The sequence below is a fragment of the Plectropomus leopardus genome, chromosome 5 (genome assembly GCF_008729295.1).
Source record: "Plectropomus leopardus isolate mb chromosome 5, YSFRI_Pleo_2.0, whole genome shotgun sequence".
Taxonomy (NCBI): Eukaryota; Metazoa; Chordata; class Actinopteri; order Perciformes; family Serranidae; genus Plectropomus; species Plectropomus leopardus.
Window position 1 is genome coordinate 8227887 of NC_056467.1, and position 21765 is coordinate 8249651.

At 40.0% G+C, this 21765-nt stretch overlaps 1 protein-coding gene across 4 annotated transcripts in view; it reads right to left on the reverse strand.

The window, feature by feature from the left end:
• The window catches only part of LOC121943293 (rap1 GTPase-activating protein 2-like), a 109581-nt gene that overhangs the window by 71916 nt on the left and 15900 nt on the right, over window positions 1-21765 (reverse strand). For 2 of the 4 annotated variants that reach the window (XM_042486799.1, XM_042486796.1), the window contains exon 2: window positions 14248-14283. Coding sequence is in view for 2 of the 4 variants with exons in the window: in XM_042486796.1 (XP_042342730.1) it covers window positions 14248-14283 (36 nt within the window). In the remaining 2 variants the exon portion in view is untranslated. Of the gene's footprint in view, window positions 1-14247; window positions 14284-17057; window positions 17068-19014; window positions 19364-21765 lie in introns of those variants that run through there. The other 2 variants (XM_042486795.1, XM_042486800.1) reach the window with 2 other exon arrangements.

A 21765-nucleotide genomic window follows, 5' to 3' on the forward strand; every position in this document is an offset into this window, starting at 1 on the left:
TGGTTCCCTTAATCAGGATATATTATATTATTATTAATATTTCTTTAATCCGCAACTGTGATATTAGAGTTGCCACTAAAAAGGGCATGAAACAAAAGGTTCCAAAACAACCTCTAAATGTCAGATTTTAATTTAATTATCTAAAAGAAATCATTTCCCAATGTGACCTCATCTTAATTAGTCATCATGACTACTGTCATGACTTCATGTGACTATTAAGATTAAAAACCCTTTACTTTTTTGTGTTCTCTGACAAGGCAAGCACCAAAGGCTGCAAACTCAACTGTTTTGTTCATTATTTTATTTTATTTTTCAAGTTTACTTATTATATGTTGGGGCAGCCGCGAGCTCCCCACCCCATCTGAGTCTTTGGCAGCGGCACGGGTTTGAGTCCGATCCATCCGATCCCACTCTCTTAGCTGCTCAGCTGTTTAATCCATTGTCTGTATGAATAATGAGCATAGCTACCTTGATGTTACCCATTAGTTTGTGGAAGCCTCGAGCTCGGCATTTCAGCCATTGCCATCTTGTTTTTTTGTTGCCAAAGGTTACCATATTTGGACAAAAGGTTAAAAAATGGGGAGCAATCATGGGCAGATCTGACTCACAGGCTGCAACAGCTGGTAGCGACAACCCCAGACTCCCTTTCCGTCAAGCTGCCCTGCCCTTAAATATGACTAACTTTGGGCTGTAATAAATTGGAAATAGTTGAGTTATATAAAAATTATCATGTACAGTTGTCATGAATGTTAAAATTAGCTCTAGAGACCAAAACCATTTTTGGATCAGGCTGTAAACATGCTTATTTCTGCTGTAAAGTTGGACATTTTAACATTGAGGTCTGTGGGGATTTACTCTTAAACTTCAATTAATAGCCCAGGCCATTAATTGCTTAAACCACTGAACTCGACAGGCTTATATTTGGGACAGGTGTAGTGACTGGCTTTTAATTTCTTTTACACAAAACTGTTGCTCAGCAAAGATGGGCAATACAGTGGAACTGTTTATTGAATCTTATTTTTTGCATCTCTTGTTTACTATGCTGATGTTGTTGTCTTCTTTGGTACTCACGGTTTCAGTAACATGAACTGAATGATTGAATTGTAGAGAATCTTTCCAAACTAACCATTTGTGTAGCATATTGGTATTGTCAAAAGTTTAAACGATCATATTTGTAAATGCAATCTAAGCAGCTAACTAATCTCAAGCAGGCAGCAAACAACATGGTCTTATATATCTAAAGATCTTTTATAAAAATTAACTGCATGGCAACTAGACCGGGCTTCTAATTGAGATAGGCCTTTATTTGTCAAATGTGTCACCAAACCGGGCTAGTAAAAAGGACTGGCCATCTAATTTTAACTGGGCTTATATGTGAAGTTTTATGGTGCTCTGTTAAAGAGCCAGCCTCGAGTGGACAATTAAGGAACTGCAGCTTTTGGCTCTTCCACATTGGCTTAATCTTAGGCTTAATTAAAGGTTGTCACTTCTCTCTTTTCTTTTTCAGCTAAATATGTATGCACTCATACACAACTGCATAACCACATTTAGTTATCTTTTCTAGTATTTGTTTGTTTTGTTAAAAGACTTAAACTACTTCTGTGTTAGTCCATCTGTAAAAACTGATTTTCCTTATAAATGCATTTTCAAAATTGTCTTTCAAGGACATAGCAGTTACTAGAGCATTTGTTTAGGAGTTATTTCCAGCAGCAGATTAATACATATTTTGTGCTCTAGTTAGTATTGGGTGCAGCAGGGCGGTGTGTGAGAAACTAACTCAAAATAAACTACAATGTGTGTGTTCATGGTAGAGAAGGGACATGTCACCCAGTGCACAGCATTGCTTATTGATGTTTTTTTTAAATAGATTTTGGACAACAACAGAGCTTTGGATACTCAGACAATAATTGTTAGTGAAATAACTTCCTTCAGTTTTTTTTAGATGTATAAATAACATATTAAACAATTTAGGCTTTATGTGAGGTTATGGAGGACCCAGGAACAGGTGAGACAACTTTGCTTTTATTGTGATGGAAAAACAAGCAAACCTAGCACTGACATGTTGTATAAAGTTGAGTATTTTGCAGTACTGCCGCACTCGTAAATGTAGGATAAGTTTGCAGAATCAATTCCTGTATATCTTTATCCTCAAAGAAAGTCTGTGAGGGCGGTAGAGATAAAGACGTTCGCAGAGCAAGAACAGGTACATCCTCTGATCCTCTCACCTCCTACGTCCCCCGTGGGGGTGGGCGTGCATGCTAGTGTGCTTGTGTGTATGCACATGTGTGCGTGCTGTTTACCTTTTCTCCACAGCCTGCCGCTCAGGGAGCCCTCTGCCTCTAAATAGGTGAGGGTCTGTTTTATGAGCCCTTAACAGCTAGCACTCAAGCCAGATGGTGCGCTTATCAGCTACTCTGTGTGTCTAAGTGTGTGAGTGTGTGCAGCATCAGCCAGAAAGCAAGGAGTAAATATTTGTCAAAAGCGAAGAGGCAGCTGGTTGTCTGGGGGACTTTGGAGTAACAAGACTCTGGCTTAACAAGCAGGGTACACATACAGTGACAGCGGTGGCAATACATATTTTAGAGACTGAAGAAAGAAAAGCAGAGATTATGTTTTGGGTTTTTTTTTTTTGTTTTTTTGTTGTTGTTTTTTGTCAGGGACACAGTCACAGACAAGATGTAAAAAAGGCAGTTAGCCTTCAGGCGTATTTGCATCTGGTGTCATATTTTACAAGTGCAAAAGGGAATGAAAATTAAGAAAAGAACATAAACAAACACAACACACAGGACTAGCTGGTAAAGTGGAAAAACATTGGTGTCTACTATGAGAAATTAATGGATGACAGGCAGGGCAGGTTGCCTCCGCAGAGTACATTAATGCTGCTGTTTTTCACAAGCCATAACAAAGTCATACCAAGAACAACCACTGCCATCCAATAAATTTCTTGCATTTGAAATGTTAATACTTCAGTAGATAGGACAAACCTTAGATAACAGCACACATTTTTAATCCGCTGAGCTCATAGAGCCCTTTGGCTCACATGGCTTCCCATGTTATTTCAAAAAAATGAAGTAAAGACAATGAGAATTGAAAGCATTGAAATTACCCAGAAGTAACAAGATATTAGAAAATTACTTCAAAATTATTTTTTCTTTCTGTTTTTTAAATAAAAACAAAAAAGCAAACAAGGAATTAACCTGGAAAAGCACCAATAAACTTTAAATATTTTATTATAATTCTGTATTTTTTTCCCCTATACATTTTCCCCTAGCTTTTTTTTTTTTTTTTTAAATCTAAATCTACTTATTTCTTGCAATTTGTGGAACATTTCTTACCAAGTTGCCACTGCCCTTTTCCCCATGTTTTTGAAATCACACCAGTTTGCTCAGGTTTTCAAAGGTTGTAAAAGACGTCACAAGAAAAGTGATGTCACTCCAGGTTTCAAAGGGTAAAAAGGGTAGAAACAGTCATACACTTTTGGGAAACTGACTTTGCTTTCTGGCTTTATGCACACATGAGTGAAATACGTCCCAGATTTGAGTTTGGCTGTTCATAGACATATACTGGACAAATAATGGACATAGCTACTGTGACATCACCCATTCTGTTTGGGAAGCCCTGAGCATGTGACTGAAATAAGATTTGGATTATACTGCTCAACTTTGTAAGCAGATGTTTTGATACAGTTTTGCTCTTGTTAGACGTAGAACCCTATAACTTAAATTCAACAAGAATTTTCTGTATTTATTTTAGCAAAGTGTTCTTCACAAATGCAAGCTAAGGGTATACAACTGAAATACAAGTGGTCATTTGGGAGCTGAAGTACTCTTTTAAATTGTTATGTAGCCAGAAACAAGACTGCAAATTAATGCTAATGTTTCTCTGTATCAGCTCACTGTAAGTAACTATTTGCGAAACACTACAGCTATTAATCATCCTCTCTCATCAGATCCATGAGCTCCTTTATTCTTTATCACTCCCCTGAATACGGACCGCAGTGCAGCCTCCAGCCCATCAACAGCGACATCAGACTGTTCACCGGTGAAGCTCCTGTCTCCTGTCTTTAAGTGGTCATCAGCCTGCAACAGCCACCTGATCCACCTTTAATAAAGATGTCTCTCCTGACTACAAACTCCAGACTAAAATCTCCAGACTAAAATCCCTCTACATAAAAGAATGCAAGGTGATGAATGAAATGTAACAGACAGACCCACCAGAGTTATGGTTCATTACACAGGGCACAACCTGCTGTCCCCCACACGTTCCTTTCAACACACTCACACAATCTCTAAATCCATTGTTGTGGTCACTATGGGCAACCACTAGTGTTGCAAGTCAAATTATCTTTCTGCTGGTCATGTTTTGATGCACTGGCGATGAAGTATGGCTGCAAGGCGAGAAAACCAGGCCCTATCACCATGGTAATGGCTCATGCTTAGAGCATCTTTTAGGTGATCGTCAGTTCTCGTTGCCTCGGCGACAGCTGCAGCTCCCTATAGGCTGCGACATACAGCGTGGCTGATAAAAAGAAACACTTGTCTTGCAGTGGTTACTAAAAGACAAAATCCTACAGGGTTTAAAGGTTTGTCCAGGGACATCTAGATGGAGGACACAGTTTGGGCAAGTTTGAGTATTTCTTCTTTACACTGTTTGCAATAAAGTACATTTTTTTTAAATGCCATTGCTTTTCTTTTGCTTACACTAGTTACTAGTAGATAACAAAACAAGGAGAGCAAATTGGCTTCACAATGTATACCAGCCGTGTAGAGCTTTTCTAAATGTCAGCCTAAACAGGTGGAAGCATTTACAGGTGGGTCAGACCTCCTCACTGATTCAGCACTCATGAAAATAGAGAAATTGCTCACTCTAGTGATCACTTCTTTTTACATCAGCTGCCTTCATTACTGTGCAGCCATTACTCCCTCTGAGAGGACCTTTGAAACAAATGTGTGCTGGCAGCTCCCTCTTGTGGTCAGAGCAAAAATAGGTGAAAATGTGTGGACTGTACCATTTTATTCCCCATGGACAGATTAATGCAGTAATTTGTGCAAGAGGACAGTATCAGAAGTAAATACATGACCAGAAATTGCAATTTTAAGCTCAATTAATCCAAAAGTTGATTTAATTGCTTTTGTCTTATTACTATTACTAATGCAGATATAGCCACAGTGCTGCCATCGGCTGTAATCTTAAAGTTGACCATAATTTTCATTTTAAAATAGGAGCCAAAAAATAGTAATGTATATAAAATGTCCTCAGTAATACTCTGTAACTTAAGTGGAATTTGAGAGGAGAGGAAGTGCAACATCCCCCCTAGAGTTTTTGAGGATGGGTGGAGTTCCACCACTTCCCACATTACACTGCTACAAGTATCACCGCAACCTTGTGGTTTGGGTTTCTCTACCTTTTTCTCACACACACTCATGCAGCCACCCATAGCCAGGGGGAACACACTCAAGGCTGTATTGTTTTAAAAAGTGAAGTGAAAGCATGGTAGGGGAGTGAGTCAGTCCCATTAAATAGATTTATATGCAAGTGTTTGCAGTTATATTAAACCCTGGTTCCCAAATTAACCCTAGCTGAGTATCATACTGACTCATTTCCTGTCCTCCATCACTACTCCTTATATTAGGTTAACAGACTGTAACAGTGTACACTACATCAACATCTACTTCCAATAAGCAAAACACCATAAAGCTGACAGCTCATTAAGGCTGCATACAACCTCTCTGTGACTAATCACTGCCTCTTCTTCTCCTATGATACAGAGCAAAGCCTTGAGCTTTAATAAGCCATCACCTAAAGTAAATATGATATCAGCAGACATTTAGTGTCGTGTTTGTTTGGTGGTCACAACTCACCATCGTTCCCCGCAATATGGAAGCTGCGCCAGGAGATAGAGTAAATGCCAGGCTCCAGAAATAGCAGCAGCCCATTTGCTCTTTTCCATGATGCTGGCAGACAGATAACATTTACACCTGGCCCCAAAAAACTAGGCTAGACAATGATAAAGGGAGGGCACACCTCAAGGAAGGAGGCACCTCCTCTTATCATCCTTCTGTAGTCTTTTAAAGATGCCTATAATTTCATCTGAGCCCAGTTTCTCCAATTGCTCAGCCTCATTCCTGTCACTCATCCTGCCTGTCAGTCCACATGACAGTCAACAACTCAGGTGGACAGTAATGTTATTTATCTTATCACTTTCCTTATATGTGCAAAAAAAGGTTGAAAAGACCAAGCATTATGTGGTTTAGGCCCTAAAACGACTTGTTAGGTTTTTAAAAAGATTATATTTTTGGTTAAAATAACAGTTTGTTACATATGGAATGTAAATTAGTCGTAAAGGACACTGACTTCTTTGTCATGAGGGACACAAACAGTGGCCTCCTGGGTGAAAGTCCTGTGTTTGTTTGACTCATCCACCACCAGGTCCTCACACATTACCTGCCACGTCCACGTAATAGGCTGCGGTCTTAAGCGGTCACGGTCATTTCACGTAATCAATGCGACCAGGTTGGCGAAATGGATTAAAGAGAAATATATTACCAGGACCTCTTAACCCTGCATTGAGTGGTGGCGGCACAGTTGGGTTTAGGTGCCAAAACTACCTCTTTAGGTTTAGAAAAGAGTGTGTTTGGCTACAATAAAAGTTTGTTATACATACAGGATGTAAGTACATTGTAAATAAAGGATAAAGGATAAAAAGGTAAAAGTGGTCAACACTGACATTTTGTTTCACAGGGGACATGAACAGTGGCCTCATAGGTTAAATTCCAGTGATTGATTGATTTATCTACCATCAGGTCTTCCTCCCTACGCAGACTTCCTTGCTCTTTGTACTACCTATGGGGTCATAACATTAGTATTTGTGCACACATTACACACTACCACTATGTAATAAAATAAGATTAGGTGAGCAAAGGGGAATAAAATCAAATGTAAGCAAATGTAAGCAGTTCCAAACAAAAGGATGCTCAAGCTTGAGTTTGACACTTTTGTCTCCCCCTTCTGGCATTGGGAGTATTTACATGAGCACTGTTGATGTGTGCTTATGACATCAGCTGAAACTGAGCTCGCTGCATCCTCAAAGCGCTTGCTTAAAGTTTTTTTGTTTTTTTTTAACTGCACCCCCCCCCCTTAGCTCTCATTACTCTTGGTGCGCCAGCGTGGGAAAGCCGCCACAGACACCACAACTCTGGCACACTGTGAAAAACCAAAAGATTTCCCTGGCGACGATAGCTAATCAGCATTGTGAGAAATTAATCAGCAAGGGCTTGAATGTAATGGTGCTTCATTTATATGTCAGACTCCCACAGTCCAGATTTAAGACTCAAAACATAGTGGTAAAAAGGTGAAATAAATGCTACATTCGACTACAAATCAGCACCATCCAGCAAAGAGTGACCTGGCTGCACCCTTATTCTTGAAAAGCAGAGAGGACAGTGCCACAGGTGCCTGTGGATTAACATCACAGCGCTGCGAGTGAGCGGTGTGTCTGAGCGAGACCACGCTGTCAGATGTAAGCAGCTGCTCTGACTGAACCGAGCAGAGAATGGCAGAGGTGAGGAGAAGAGAAGACAACCAAGGAGGGGCTGAGGAGGATGGAAATAATGCATGTCGAATATCACCGTCTAATTAGAAGCAGCTGGCTGCAGACCCCCAACACGCATGCACGCACACACACACACACACACACATACATGCATTTAACAGCATGTTAGAGGAGGCAGGCAGACAGTTGGCCAGAATGAAAATCCAACAAGTAAAACCATCTGGGATATAGCCGGAGAGGCAAAAGTAATTTGTTTTGGTACTTAAACTTGAAATCTACATAAGCCCTTTTACATCATGCAAATGAAGCTAAACATAAGGACTGGTACTGAATATCCTGAGGGATCATACAACACACACTAACACTGTTTAATTGCATTCATTTTCTCACATGCCTCAACGGTGGACAAAGAATCCAAAAATGGAGAGTTTCTTTTTTATTTATTGAAGACATTGGGGATCGTGTTTAACAACAACAAATCTATAGCAAAACATCCGTTTAAAAACTCTCAAAGCTGCCTGCAATATAATTCAAGTCTCACTTATCCAGTTGCATGCTCAGTACAACCCAAAGACTGTTTTTTTCTGATGGAGAGATGAACTGAAAGTAAAATTTATCTAAACTCTCTTCTAAGCCAGCGTCCCTTAAAAAAAACTCAGTAGATTTACCTCTCTGAACACGGAGCTGCTCTTCTACCACTGCCTCCATCTGTAGCTCATTTGAATCACTGTGTGACTTTGGTGATTCAGGATTAATCCATCAAACACCAAAGCTGAATTTTAACAGAAACAAACTAACTGCTTGAGGCAGTGGTAGACTAGCAGCTCCTGTCTTCAGCAAGGTAAAATTACTGTGTTTGTGCACTGAGTCTTTCTTTGAAGACAGCATAGTAAAGTTGGGTTTTTTGTCTTTGTTTTTTTCTTAGTTCAGCTCCCCGTCGAGAGGACTGTATATTTGGAAAGTATTGAGCATGCAGCTGGATTAATGCGACTTGGATTATAGGGCACAAGTTGTGTGAGAGTTTGTAAACAGATGTTTGATATAGTTCTGCCTTAAATATGGTCTCAAAATACTTCAATTCAATAAGTGTTTCAGTTGTTGGATTCTTTGTTCACTAGAGGTGTGAAAAGAATTTTTTTTCAGGAATTCAATGTAATACGGAGTGAGTGATTGATAGACAAATGGTCATTTGAGTGGTAAGGTATTCCTTTAATGAGCCTACTTACTAGGTGCAGTAGTATTATTATGTCTAACTAAACTTTTGTTAACTAAAGAGAATTGTAATAACCAATAAAGTGATCCTGTGACCTTAAATAAAGTTGAACAGATTAGAATCACAGCTAACAGGAGCAAAACCAGCTCCATATTTAGCCACACAATTTACCATGCAAATAAATACAATATCAGCATTGTATCAATGTGCACACTATGACTCCAAATTCAATAAAGATCTAAAAATGGTAAATGTCAGTGCAAACATGTTGTAGAAAATGTTTTCAAGTAAATGATGCTGTCTTCACGCCAAAATGTATTAACTAATCACACAACTTTTCCAGACTTTCTGTGAGTACCTGATTCATCATTTAAACAGCAGCTCGTGCTGCCAGCAGCAATTACATGATAAAAATCTCAGTCTGAACAGCATTTATTCTACAGATTAAGTGCAAGTTTGTAACAACTTAGAAAGTGCTAAAAGAAAAAAAAAACATTTACTGTAATCATGTAAATACAACTATGTGGATGGTGCAAAAATACACAAATGACAGACAGCAGTTACTCACCACAATTTTCGGGGCATCGTCACAATCTATTAAGAATCTGATCGGGAGCAACCTCTCGCTCTATCTCTCTGCGTTTCATCCTCTCTCCTCTATTATCCCTGTTTGTGCACTTGTAATATTCATTCACCCTCACCACCACTTCAAGACAAAACCCCACAGATGTATGTGTTTGCTCACACACACACACAGGTTTGATTATGCAGTTATTAATGAGGTTGGTGTTTGTGTGTGTGTGTGTGTGTGTGTGTGTGTGTGTGTGTGTGTATGTGTGAGAGGCAGAGGGATCTCTTTGTAGTAACCATGCGCAGAGGAGAGGCAGAGGAACGGGGGATTAATGAAAGAGGAGAGAGAAGAAAGGCGAAATAGGGGGAGAGAAAGGTTGATCGAGAGAGGATACATAAAGCACAGTGTGAACTGAGGGCAGGCAGGGGGGAAAAGGGAGATGGCAACAAAATAAAATCAGCACACCTGCTACTCTGCAGCCTCAAACTTTGAAGTGAGCGACCCATCTGATGCTTTTGTGCCCGTGGCCTTCCACTTCCCTTTTTCACCTTTTCCTTTTTCCCTTTTTCACCTTTTCCTTTTTCCCTCTGTGGCTTTATTCTGCTGTACATTTGTCCTTGTGCAATTCCACTGCAGGAGACCGCCAGCTACTGAGCCAATGGAGCACATTTAAAGTCATAAATTAGGAGCATGTCTTGTCTATGTGTCGCCTACTAAGTTTCTGATGCTTCTTTGCTTTAGCTGAAAATGATAAGTATTTTTTAATTATTATTATTTTGAGGGAGGGGGGGGCATTTTGTCTTTATGTGCCTGGGAAGAATGTAAGTGTAAAAAGGGGAGAGAGAGGGGGTGACAGCTGGCAAATTTTTGGTTCGAAAAAAGTTCTGAGAATGGTACGATGCAACTAATGCAATGTTTTAGTAATGTTTACAGCAATAAGTTTAATTAAGTTCCCAGAACATTCTTCTTAAAGACCAGGTTGTATAATTTATAAACATCAAAATATGTGGGTTTTTTTGTGTGTCATATAATATTACATTACACTTTCATTTAAAAAATGTTGTGTAATCTCGGTCCTTGATAACATGTTATGAATGCTGCTTTGAAAATGTTCCTTTGTACTTATGCAACATTGCAGGAACGTTTTATCGAAGAAGATTCTATCATCTGTCACCTCCAAACATCACCAAAACATCCTCAGAAAGTTTCAGTTAAAACGTTACGTCTTAGTTAGCATTTAACCTTACAGGAAGATTAGTTGAAATGATAAGCATCCTTAAAACGAACATGAGATTAAAATGTTTTCCTTAAAACGTTATTGCAACTTGTAGCTAACGTTAGCCAATGTTGTAGGAATGTTCCCTGCTAGCTGGGATGCACCAAAGGGCAATGAGCTGGAAGCAAACCCACGGCCGCTGCAGCAAGGACATGACCTGGGGGCTCATGCCATCCACTGAGCTACCGGGCATCCCAAAACAGAATAATTTAAATGGCATTTCTTTATATTCAAAACTATATCATGAATCCCCTGTCAGCATGTCACGCGTCCCCGCAACAAGGGTGATAAACTCACTCCCATCTGTTCAACCTCCCCTCAGGTTGCATGCTAATTGGAAGTCATTATTATTTTGGGTTGACATGTATTAATCCTTTCCATCCTGCAAAGTGTAATCATCATTCATCTCTTTCTTAGCTCTGTAGTGCTTGTCTTTGCACTGTTTTCTCACATCTAACACCTGGATCAAAAACACAGACACACTGACACACACACACACACACATGCATGCATGCACACAAGTTGTGCTATTCAGCGTCTGGGCAGAGTCACGACTCACTCATTCATATTCAGAGCCACTCCAGAGCAGACGGTCTAATGACACCTGGCCAGAGACTGAGGGAGACACTGGAGGTGGAGATGTGTGTGTGTGTGTGTGTGTGTGTGTGTGTGTGTGTTAGAACACTGTAGATAACAGACAAGTCCTATTTTATATGACTCAGACTGACCTCATTTTTTTCTTTATGCCTGAAACAAACCTGAAAACAACAACCTGACTGACACTGACACTGACACCATCCTGCCACGTTTCTCATCCATCCATTGGCATATAATAACACTGCGGCCGGGTTCTCATCAGACACCAACTAGCATCGTTTCATGCACAAGCAAAAGGTGCTTTTTGCCGCTGCACTCTTACGCCAAAAGCACTGACAAAGCAGCGCCATTTTAGTTGGAATGAGAACAAGCTGACAGACGCTCACTGAAGGCCCAACATTGACTGATTGCAGACCAGTTGCTTGGTGCGTCAGCGCTTTTAATTTGAAAGGAGGCGTGCCGAAATAACTAAGAGAGACGATTCGGAGCATGTTACTGAGTGCCGGGAGCAAACTGACAGTTGAGTTTCCACCTTTTCCCAACAAATTTTTCCAAATTTGTCAAAAAAACCCAAGTTGAAGTCAACAGTGATATGCTGAGTTTCAACAGGTGGCGCCATCATGGTAAATACAGACAGCCTGAGCCCTGGTGAAGGTAGCAGGTGAGACATGAGGACAACCCATGGGGCAACACAAAAAGGTTTAAGCATGTTTTCTTATAGAGTAAATGTCAGTGTGATTGAGTCAAAAATGATTGAGACACATAGAGGGTGGGGTTTAGTATAAATACACACTCACAAACATGCACACAAGAGCTTCACCTCCCATCACTATGGCAACCTCCATTAACAGGGCTTGCAGATGGTTTGTTTCAACAAAAGGAAACTCCTCACACAGAACATCCCCTGAAACTGGTACACAACTCAGCAAGTTATATTCACATTAGCTCTCCAATACAAAATTATTTTGATGCTACAGCTGTTATTTATGTCTCAAATGGTCATGACACAATGTGACTTTCACTTCTAATTAATGGTTTTCTCATCTTGCACAACCCAGTCACACATTAAAATCCACGTCTGTCAAAACACCCACTGCTGCTTCTCCTTTTACAGCTGTCAGTTGTAAAGGACACTCATAATTATCTGTTGTCGCTGTCACTTCTTGTTTCCAAAACACAGAAAACCAAAGTGAGAGTGAACAATGGCATTCGTCCAGTGAATAAGGCATCAACAAAGTAAGCGGTGGAGCACAACAGCGCAGCTTACTGCAGCGATTAAACAGTGTGCTGTGGCTATTACAGGTCACATGTTTGAGAAAAATAAGCAACTAAGTAAACTATCCTGCAGAAAGTGTCCATAACCCACTTCTATAAAACAGTTACATAATTTCATCCAGTCCGTTATATTTTTTCATTCCTGTGGGGCAATCAGTCCTCTGCATTTGACCCGTCCTAACTATTTTAGAGCAGTGGGGGCAGCCACATTGCCCACAGATCATCTCCATCTCTGAGGCCAGTGTTTTAATCAAAGACAAAAGCAGGAGTACTACTGATGCCTAACATGTATGCCTTTAACTGTGGGAGAAAAGCAGAAAAAACAGAGGAAACTGACTAAGTGGCTTCTTGCTGTGACTGTAGTAAGCACCTGAACAGCATGCCACCTTGCAGCGAGTGCCATCTGAGATCAAAATGATGCACTGTTGTTAATCTTTTAACTGCAGCCTTCAACAGCTTGTCCAAGTAGAAAATTAGCTGTTCAAAAAATCTCTCCATCAGCTTTGCTAAAAAAAAATGCAATCGCAAATGTATGCTTCTGCTTTGCAGTCAAACTGCAGTTTCAGTTTACGCCCGTGTCGGTTCAAAGTCATATGTAACCATGACAGTTAGACAACGGCTCAGATATGGACGCTGCTGCAAAAAAGCTACATGAAACATGGATGCTTCACACACATCCTCAACCCGGCAGCATAAAAGATCTATACAGTCAGCACAGTTTCAAAATAACGCTCCCGAGAAAGTATTTTAGCATTGTGATCTCACAGTGAAGTTGACCTTTGAACTTTTGGATATAAGAGGGATGGAAATGACACTCTTGCTGCTTCATATTTATAAATTAAGCTACATTCACACGTGGGAACCAAAATACAAACACAGTCTTTTACTACAACTGGCTGTAGTAAGTAGTGGCGTGACATGTCCAAAAGCTCAGAGGAACATGATTTCAATCACTCTCCTCACACAGGAGCACATGAAAGCAAGTAGGAGAGAGGTGGCATGTTAAGTGTAAACTAGGGGTCCACAGATTATCAGCCTGGCTGATAATTGGGGCCCATATTTGGCATTTTGCTGATTATTTGTATCGCTGTTTTATTTTAATGTTCGCAGATAAAATTAATTCATTAAAAAGTGCAAAGAAAGTGTCAGCATGGAAGGAGCTTTTACTTTAGTCTCAGTTTGATGAAACATTTGCCAAATGTATTTAAACAAAGTTTTGTGTTGGAGTTTGTTATATTACAAATTCTAAATATTGGCAAAAAAGATCTTTATTTTTATTGTAAATGCATATCAAATCCAAATATTGGTTATTGGTCTCATTAAGTACTAATAATCAGTATCACTATCAGCCCTAAAAAAAACAATATTGGTCAACAAAAATGCAACAAAGCAGCAGTCAAAATAGCATCAAAACTGCACAAGAAAGGAGCAATTTTCATTTTCACTTGTTGGAGAAGGCTTGCTTTGAGTGAGCGTGAGCTGTTTTGTGTTGTGTGCTGCTAAAGTGAAATGTCCATAGCCTTACAGTGAATCGATTGTTGAGGTTTTAGTCAGAATCAATCACCGTAATGGAGAGTGAGTGGAAATAAGGTCTGGGTTGAATGAAGCTTTAAATTGAAGCTGCAGTCGCAGTGTCAGTGTTCACCAGGAACCTCTCCACATGCACATTTACAAAAATTATCGCTTTGACTGAGAAATTAAGATAAGAATATTAACTAGACATTGAGATACTTTTGATAATGTTAAAAGCAAGAAGAACTCACCGGGCTTTCAGTGCAGACAAAGTGGACTTGTCAATCCTGCAGAAGAAGCAGAGAGGAAGACACAGAGAGAAAGAGAGAGAAAGAGAGAGATTATTGATCACATCTCTGATACAAACTGCTCAAAAGCAGCAATTAAATTATTTGCTGTAAGTGCTCTTCTTCTTCTTCTTCTTTTTTTTAGAGACAGATTAGGGAAATGAGCACTGTAAATCAAGATGATGAGGAGTGGAACTCGGTCTCCCCTGGGTGCTGTGGCGCCTTGAAGCTACAGTTGATAACTTTTATGCCAATAACTTTTGTCATATTTGCTGTTACTGCTTCTACATCCACACAGTAGTGTATGTTATACAATGTTTCAGAAACATATTTTAGGGTCCTGCTTAGCTTTAAATGAGAAAGTTGGTCTGGCCGGTTGGCAGTGCTTGGTTTTCGCTCAATAGTTTTTGTTTTTGTTTTGCTTTTTCATTTTACAGCTAAACACAACACTGAAATCTATCTGAATGCTGATTCATATAGATCAGCACTGCGTAGTTTGATGGTTTTACTGCAGTTCAAGAGAAGTGAATGACAGTTGGGCTAGAGACTCCTTGGTTGTGATTGGTTGTTATAGTTATATAACAAATACCATTAGAAAAACCATGAGGTTGGTTTTATTTTTTTCACAGATTATCTGTCTTATGTACTACTGTCAGGGTACAGTGACAGTTTCAACAAATAAGACAAAAAGTTATTTTAGAAAAGTTACCAACTACAGCTTTAAAAGAATACAGTACAGTATGCGTGCAGTATGCATTTTCAGTGCATGAACTAACAGCTTGTATGAGTGATGAAGAAACAAAACTGTCAACATTACGAGGGTTTGTAAAATATGTATTTTCCCCTACATATTTTGTGGTTGGTGCAATCAAGCTAACCGGGTCATGGAGGCCGAAAATACATGAGCTAATTTCCATAATTGATCTGTAATTCAGAGAGAGTACGTAGAGCCTGAGGACAGTTAGTGTGTACAGGTGTCAGCGTCAACTCACCGGCAGAGAGCAGAGCACGCTTCATGACACCTGACTTGAATGAACAAGGTTGCATCTCAGCAACCTGCTCAGACCGGTTACAAGAGGTCTCTGTGTTTATAAGGGATTTATTCATGCCTCACCACATCCTGTTCATACTAAAAACATGACAGTGAGAAGACACTAACAACCTTCCAGTTCTGTTAATGCTGATCATGGAGGAGGATCTGTGAAGAACATGAGGCTTCTGTTGGAGTGAAACTGCACATACAAATATGTTTTTACCTCTTCTGTTTATGTATGTGTGAGTGTGCATGCATCTATGTATGTCCATGCTCAGTGCTTGTTATACAGCACTCTCACATGCATCTCTGACAAGGATGTTATAATATTCATTCTATAATCCCATTAATTTGCAGACTGAACCATGCAGAATTGTGCCTGATCTATTTCATGCAAAAACACACACTCACAACAGTTACACAGCATACTCTATTGTAACTGCACCTTCACCCAACCTGGAGTTTTGAATATCATTTGAATTTGTTTCCAGGGTTTTTGAATGGTGTATCAGTAACAGTACACATTACAGCAGCGTCAACCCAGGCAATTTGCACGGAGCAGAGAGAACTGAGCCTCTGTAATTGTAATGTTGTTTACAGAACTTCAGGATAAAGATTCATATTAGGCAACAGCTAGTGAGGTAGCTCATGCAGCAGAGGCCGCTAATGTAGTTTATATTAACGTTTGCATAATGCATTAATAAAAACACACCACAATCGACAGAAATACAGTTAAACAATGCAATAAGCACACTTCCACTGTGATGTCATATTTGGTTTCCTGCTGTGCCGTAGTGACACCTTATATTCTCAATGGTATCTGATTGTGCTGGACAACAAATGTTGGCCTCTTTTATATTATGATGGAGCTGCAGTCTGTGCTCTCACAGGATTTATCACAAAGCAGTCGAGAAGATACGCCGCCCACCTTATGCCTGAATCATCAAAAAAATCATTCTATCATGTGTGAACTTTATTCACTCCACATCTCAAAGACCAAAGGACAATCCAGTGCATGTCAGCATGTAAACACATGCTTGGGACAAAACTGCGGCCTGCTGGCTCAAAGTTAGCCCTACATTCGGTAATGCATTCACTTTCTGGAGTAGCCATCGATGCATCAATATGTGTGTCTGTCCATGTTCACGAAGGGAAACAAGCAAATTTCATTATGGGACTGAATAGGCTGAAAACTAGAGCTTCAGATAGATACTATCCCCCAAAGGCTGCAAATGCATTGCAACTTATGCTTTGAAATTGTTGGAACAATCCATACACTGAAAACTGTTTTGTAATACTACAATTTAAAGTAGTAGTGCTATATGAAAGCTCATAAAGTATCCCAAATAAAAAAGCTCAGGAGTATAATTCTATTTATATCTCTGCTTTATAAATGACAATGTTAGGATTCATCCTCAAAGCCTGCTGTTAGTGAGATAACAGCATGCAACTGGATGTTTTGCAGTGACCCTGCACAGTTTTCTCATTTAAGAGGCGTGAAGAAGAAAGACGCACATTGTTCCTTAATGCTTTGTCTACTTTCCTGTCTTTTCTGCATGCAAACTTTGATCAGTTTAAACTAATAAATTCTAGACTTCAGTTAAATGTGGATTATCAGTAGTTTGCGTGCAGGACTAAACAAAAATCCTGCTTAACCTCTGAGCCCGCCATAGTGCGACTAAAATGTGCTAAACTTTATGTAAAGTGTCCAACTTTGAGACCGTAGGTCGGATCGTCTTACTTTGGTGCCTTTCACGGGGATGACTCGGATGCATCGTAGCTCTTTTAGAAACCTCTCGATTCAGCCCTGGAAACGGGACGTTGTTCAATAAATCCGTGATGACAGATCCGATATTGGATGTCTTCCGTCTATATTTTAATCATATTTCGGTGATAAAAGTATGTTAGCATCGATACTAAACGCCATATTGGTTTCCCACAGTCCCTTTGGAGAGATGTCAGCGGTTTGTTTTGGTCTCACCGTCCAATTGGAAGACAGACCGACGTATCCGCTTTCATTGCCACGCGTCACCTGAGGCAAACTGTAATGTGATTGGCCTAATCCTACTCTATCTATCGCTGGTAGCCCCTATTGGAAACGGGGCGTTGTTCAATAAATCCGTGATGACAGATCCGATATTGGTAATAATAATAATAATAATAATAATAATAATAATAAGAAGAAGAAGAAGAAGAAGAAGAAGAAGAAGAAGAAGAAGAAGAAGAAGAAGAAGAACAACAACAACAACAACAACAACAACGACACAAGGGTAAATCAGGGTAAATCAGGAGACAGTGTAACAAGCAGCAGGGCCTCATATGGATGTAAACTCTGTGTTGACTGCAGGCAGAGCAGGCAGGAGGATCAGGCCCCTCTCTGAAGTGTCAGGAGTGTGATGTGACCCTCTGCAGCATCACAGAGAGGAGATGCTTTGCAGAATGGGACAGATAATGGGACACACACACAACTGCAAAACAAAAAACTTTTTTTGGAAAAGTGTGTCCACTTTTGAACTATAATAGTTATAATGTTTATTTTTTCACTTTCTGATTCCCAGCACTTAGGAGAAAGGTTTTCTACAGGAAAAAAAGTTTGTGTGCATAATACTATTGAGTGATTTATCACTAAAGATCTGTACAATTCAATTTTGTCTTGTTTTTTCTTTTGTCTTTAAGGTCTCATAACTATTTGTACATTCAAGTGACATCACTGCAGCCTAAATTTTCTGATAGCCCAGTTTATCCTGAAAAAAAAAGATGTCTATAACTTCATTGTGCATTGAGGGTCTGAGGTTTTAAGTGCATTATTACAAAAAGTCCAGGCTAACCAAAACTAGGTAAAAATGGCTTCAGACTCAGAGGGAGATGCCCTTCATGACGAGTGAGCAAAACTTCATGTCGGTGTCCCTTTAAGAAATCACCTGTTTTTATATTAAAAAAAACCCATCAGATTCTTTTGTTCTGTTTTATCACTACTCAACCCTGTTATGTGCAATATGCTATTTCCCAGCTTTGTCTTGTTTCAGCCTATTTCAGCCTGTCGTGCTGCTTTAGTCCAGCTGGGAAGGTTAAGTGCTCTGAAGCAGCGCTTCAGTGTCAGAACAACAATCAGCAAGGGAGCAAGCACAAAAACACTCCATCCAAGTGTGTCAGTGCATTCAGCACTAAATGGGCTCCCTGGCATCTTCTTCAGCGCTGCATCATGGGAACTAAACTTGGCCAAGAGAGCAGGAGAACATGACTGGTAAGAGCTGTGCCCGCAGTCCCATAACAGGACAGCAGCAACAACAACAGACGCAGACTCAGACAGAGACAGAGACAAAGCAGCTCGTTGATCGCCATCCCTCCCCAAGTGGAGACAGCACAGAGTGAAACTCTGCATTCACACACACACACACACACACACACACACACACACACACACACACACACACACACACAAAGGACAGAGTGTCAGAGGTGTGACACAGAGGAGCAGCCTCAGCCCTCCGCCCATCCTTCCTTTTTAGAAAAAAAGTTGACATTTCTTCAACACACACACCCATAACACTTAGCACATACACATTTCAGCAGCGTTATGTGCATCATTTAAACTCACTATACAGCTGCAATCATAATGTGCACAATGATGAGCATGAAGCAGCTACATGATGCAGAAACACACACACACATCAGCATCCAATGAAAAGGAAACATACCATCCAAATCCACCAAATGACACGCTTCTCCTCCTCCTCAGCATTTTGTCAGACTGAACTTCTCAGCAGTCTCTCTCGCTCTCAGGCTCTTTCCTCTGGGAAGTGTATGCTCTGCTGACAGTCACTCTCACTCTCAATACTGTGTAGACTTGCACTTTTTTTCTCTCTCTGACCCAATCTCCCTGGCTCACGTCCTCTCTCTCTCTCTCTCTCTCTCACTCTCTCGTCTCTATTTACCCTCTTTTTTCCCTCTTTTGTCTCCTTCTCCTCTTCCCCAGAGCTGTCGTTTTCCACTTTGTCACTTGACCAGTCGACTGCTTTCCTGAAACACTGCTTGCTCTTTGGCTGTCACAGACACACACAGTCTGACACACTGACACATACAGGTACAGTGAGGTACGCACATGTTTCAGCAGGGGGGAGGAGCAATGTGAGGAGGGGCCACAATCTACCATCTGACCCTCTAGGTTCGTTTCCCAGACACTGACGCTGAGAGCTGCTCAGTGGAAACTAGCATTTTGACTCTTGAATCATTACAAAGAGCCTCAACATCTGTGGTCTGCCCACATGCACCCCACCAGCAAACAAGGTCACTGTTTGCACTGGGTAACCCGTGGTGAGCCACTCACAGTTCACACTTAAAGTTCACACTCATTCTAATGCCCTAAATGTGCAAAGATACAGCAAAGTACACTGTAATCACAATACACCCACAACCCATGACACCTGCTGTCTGAGTCAAAAATAACACTGAGATCATGTTTTCAGCCAAATGGTTCTCTTCAAATCTTTTCATTTTGATATGGATTGAAGGTCCTGAGTCATGAAATCAATTAAACTTCATTGCAGGAGTCTGTATTAAATGGGACTCCTGTCAGATACTCAACAATACAGTGAAACTGTAACACAGAGTGCGATATTAGACTACTAAAGGAAAAGGGAGTGGTTGAACCGCTGTGCAGTCAGACGGCGGTATATACATAGAACCTCCCATGTTGTGACCAAAGGGAGTGTCCTTCCTGACACCCTTCCTCCTCACTCCTGATTTGACAGGTCTCACTCGAAGAGTTAATGTTCTCACAGCTAATTACAGAACTGAAAGGGTTGACTGAAAGCTTTGTTTCAAGAAACCCTATGAAATAACTCTACAAAATATTTGTATATTGAGACTTTGTTTAACCCTTTGAAACCTGTGAGTGACTTTGTGAGATATGAGCCGAATATTAGCAACGTTTTGGAAAAAAAAAAAACTACAAAAAAACTTTTAAAAATGAGCACAAAACAATAACAAAAACAGGAAATGGACCTGTAAAAAGCGCTCAAATAATATGATAATAACAGAATTTATATTAGTTATACATTTTTCACTGTAACCCAATTTTAAATATATAATTCTAATAATTAGAATTAGAATTTTCACAAAATTTCCTCCTAGTGTTTTTGATAATTTTCTAATAATTCACGCTCTCTCTCCATTTTCTAAGATAATTTTCAGGCAATTTACATATGACCTTTGAATAATGTTGTGCAATTTATATAATAATCAGGACATTTTATGCCAAGTTGCACAGAAAGACATAGAAAACTGATGTCAATCCAGGTTTTAACGGGCTTATTATTATCTTACATGATATAGAATTAATTCCTATGATGGATGCATTAAGCTGTTGTGGAAAAACATGTGCTGTCTGCTGCTATGTTGACCCTCCAACCCACAGCCCCTGCCCTCTGTACATTGTGTGTTTATCCTGTAAACTTTACTGTAATACTCAAGTTCAGAGCAAACCTCGAACTACGCATTACAGCTTTGTTATTGCCTATGCCCAGAGCCCCAGAGAACAACCGGTACCACCAGAAATTCATAAGATACATTACAACATTAAGGTTTACTATTGCACCTGGCCCCTATAACATATATTATTAAATAAACAGTGCTGCAATGATACCAACTAAGACCTCATGTGGAAGGAAATATATCACATTATGAGTGTACACATCCCCTCAGTTTAAGAAAGGTCAGGACTTCATGTCATCACAGACTTCTGATGTCGCACAGAAACACAGAGTTAAAATAAATGATGGAATAAAGCAACAGATCAGCCCCAAATCCGATTACTGGTGGTACCTGCCCACACAGAGAATGCACAAAATAAGCCAAATAAGTATATAAGTTTAAACAAACCCCAAGAAAATACTGATTTCTTATCAGAAATTAATTTCAACTTCAGCTTAACTTCAAAAATATAAATCTGAGCACCAAATGAATGAAATAATACAGATCCTGATGTTAGTCTTTGAAACATGGTCCTCCTAAATTGTAAATGGTAAATGGAGCGCACTTGTATCATGCTTTTCTATGGTCTCCTGACAAATCAAAGCACTTTCACACTACATGTCTCATCCACCCTTTCAAACACACACATTCACACACTGGTTGCCGAGGCTGCTGCACAGGGTGCCACCTGCTACTCAGTGACCACTCACACGCACTCACACTCCGATGGTGCGGCATCGGGACCAAGAGAGGTGTTTGATAAAGTGCAAATTCCCTAAGAACTTTGCAAGTCATCATACTCACAAAATCACCTGACACACAGTGGACCTGGTATTTTGGGGACCTGGTTTAAACCTTCAATCGAGTGCAACGCTGTCGCAAAGTATGGCCTCAAAAATCATTAAAGGGCCCATCCCCTCTGACAAAGGTAATATTTACTCACATATTTATTTTCCAGGCTTTTATATTGGATTACA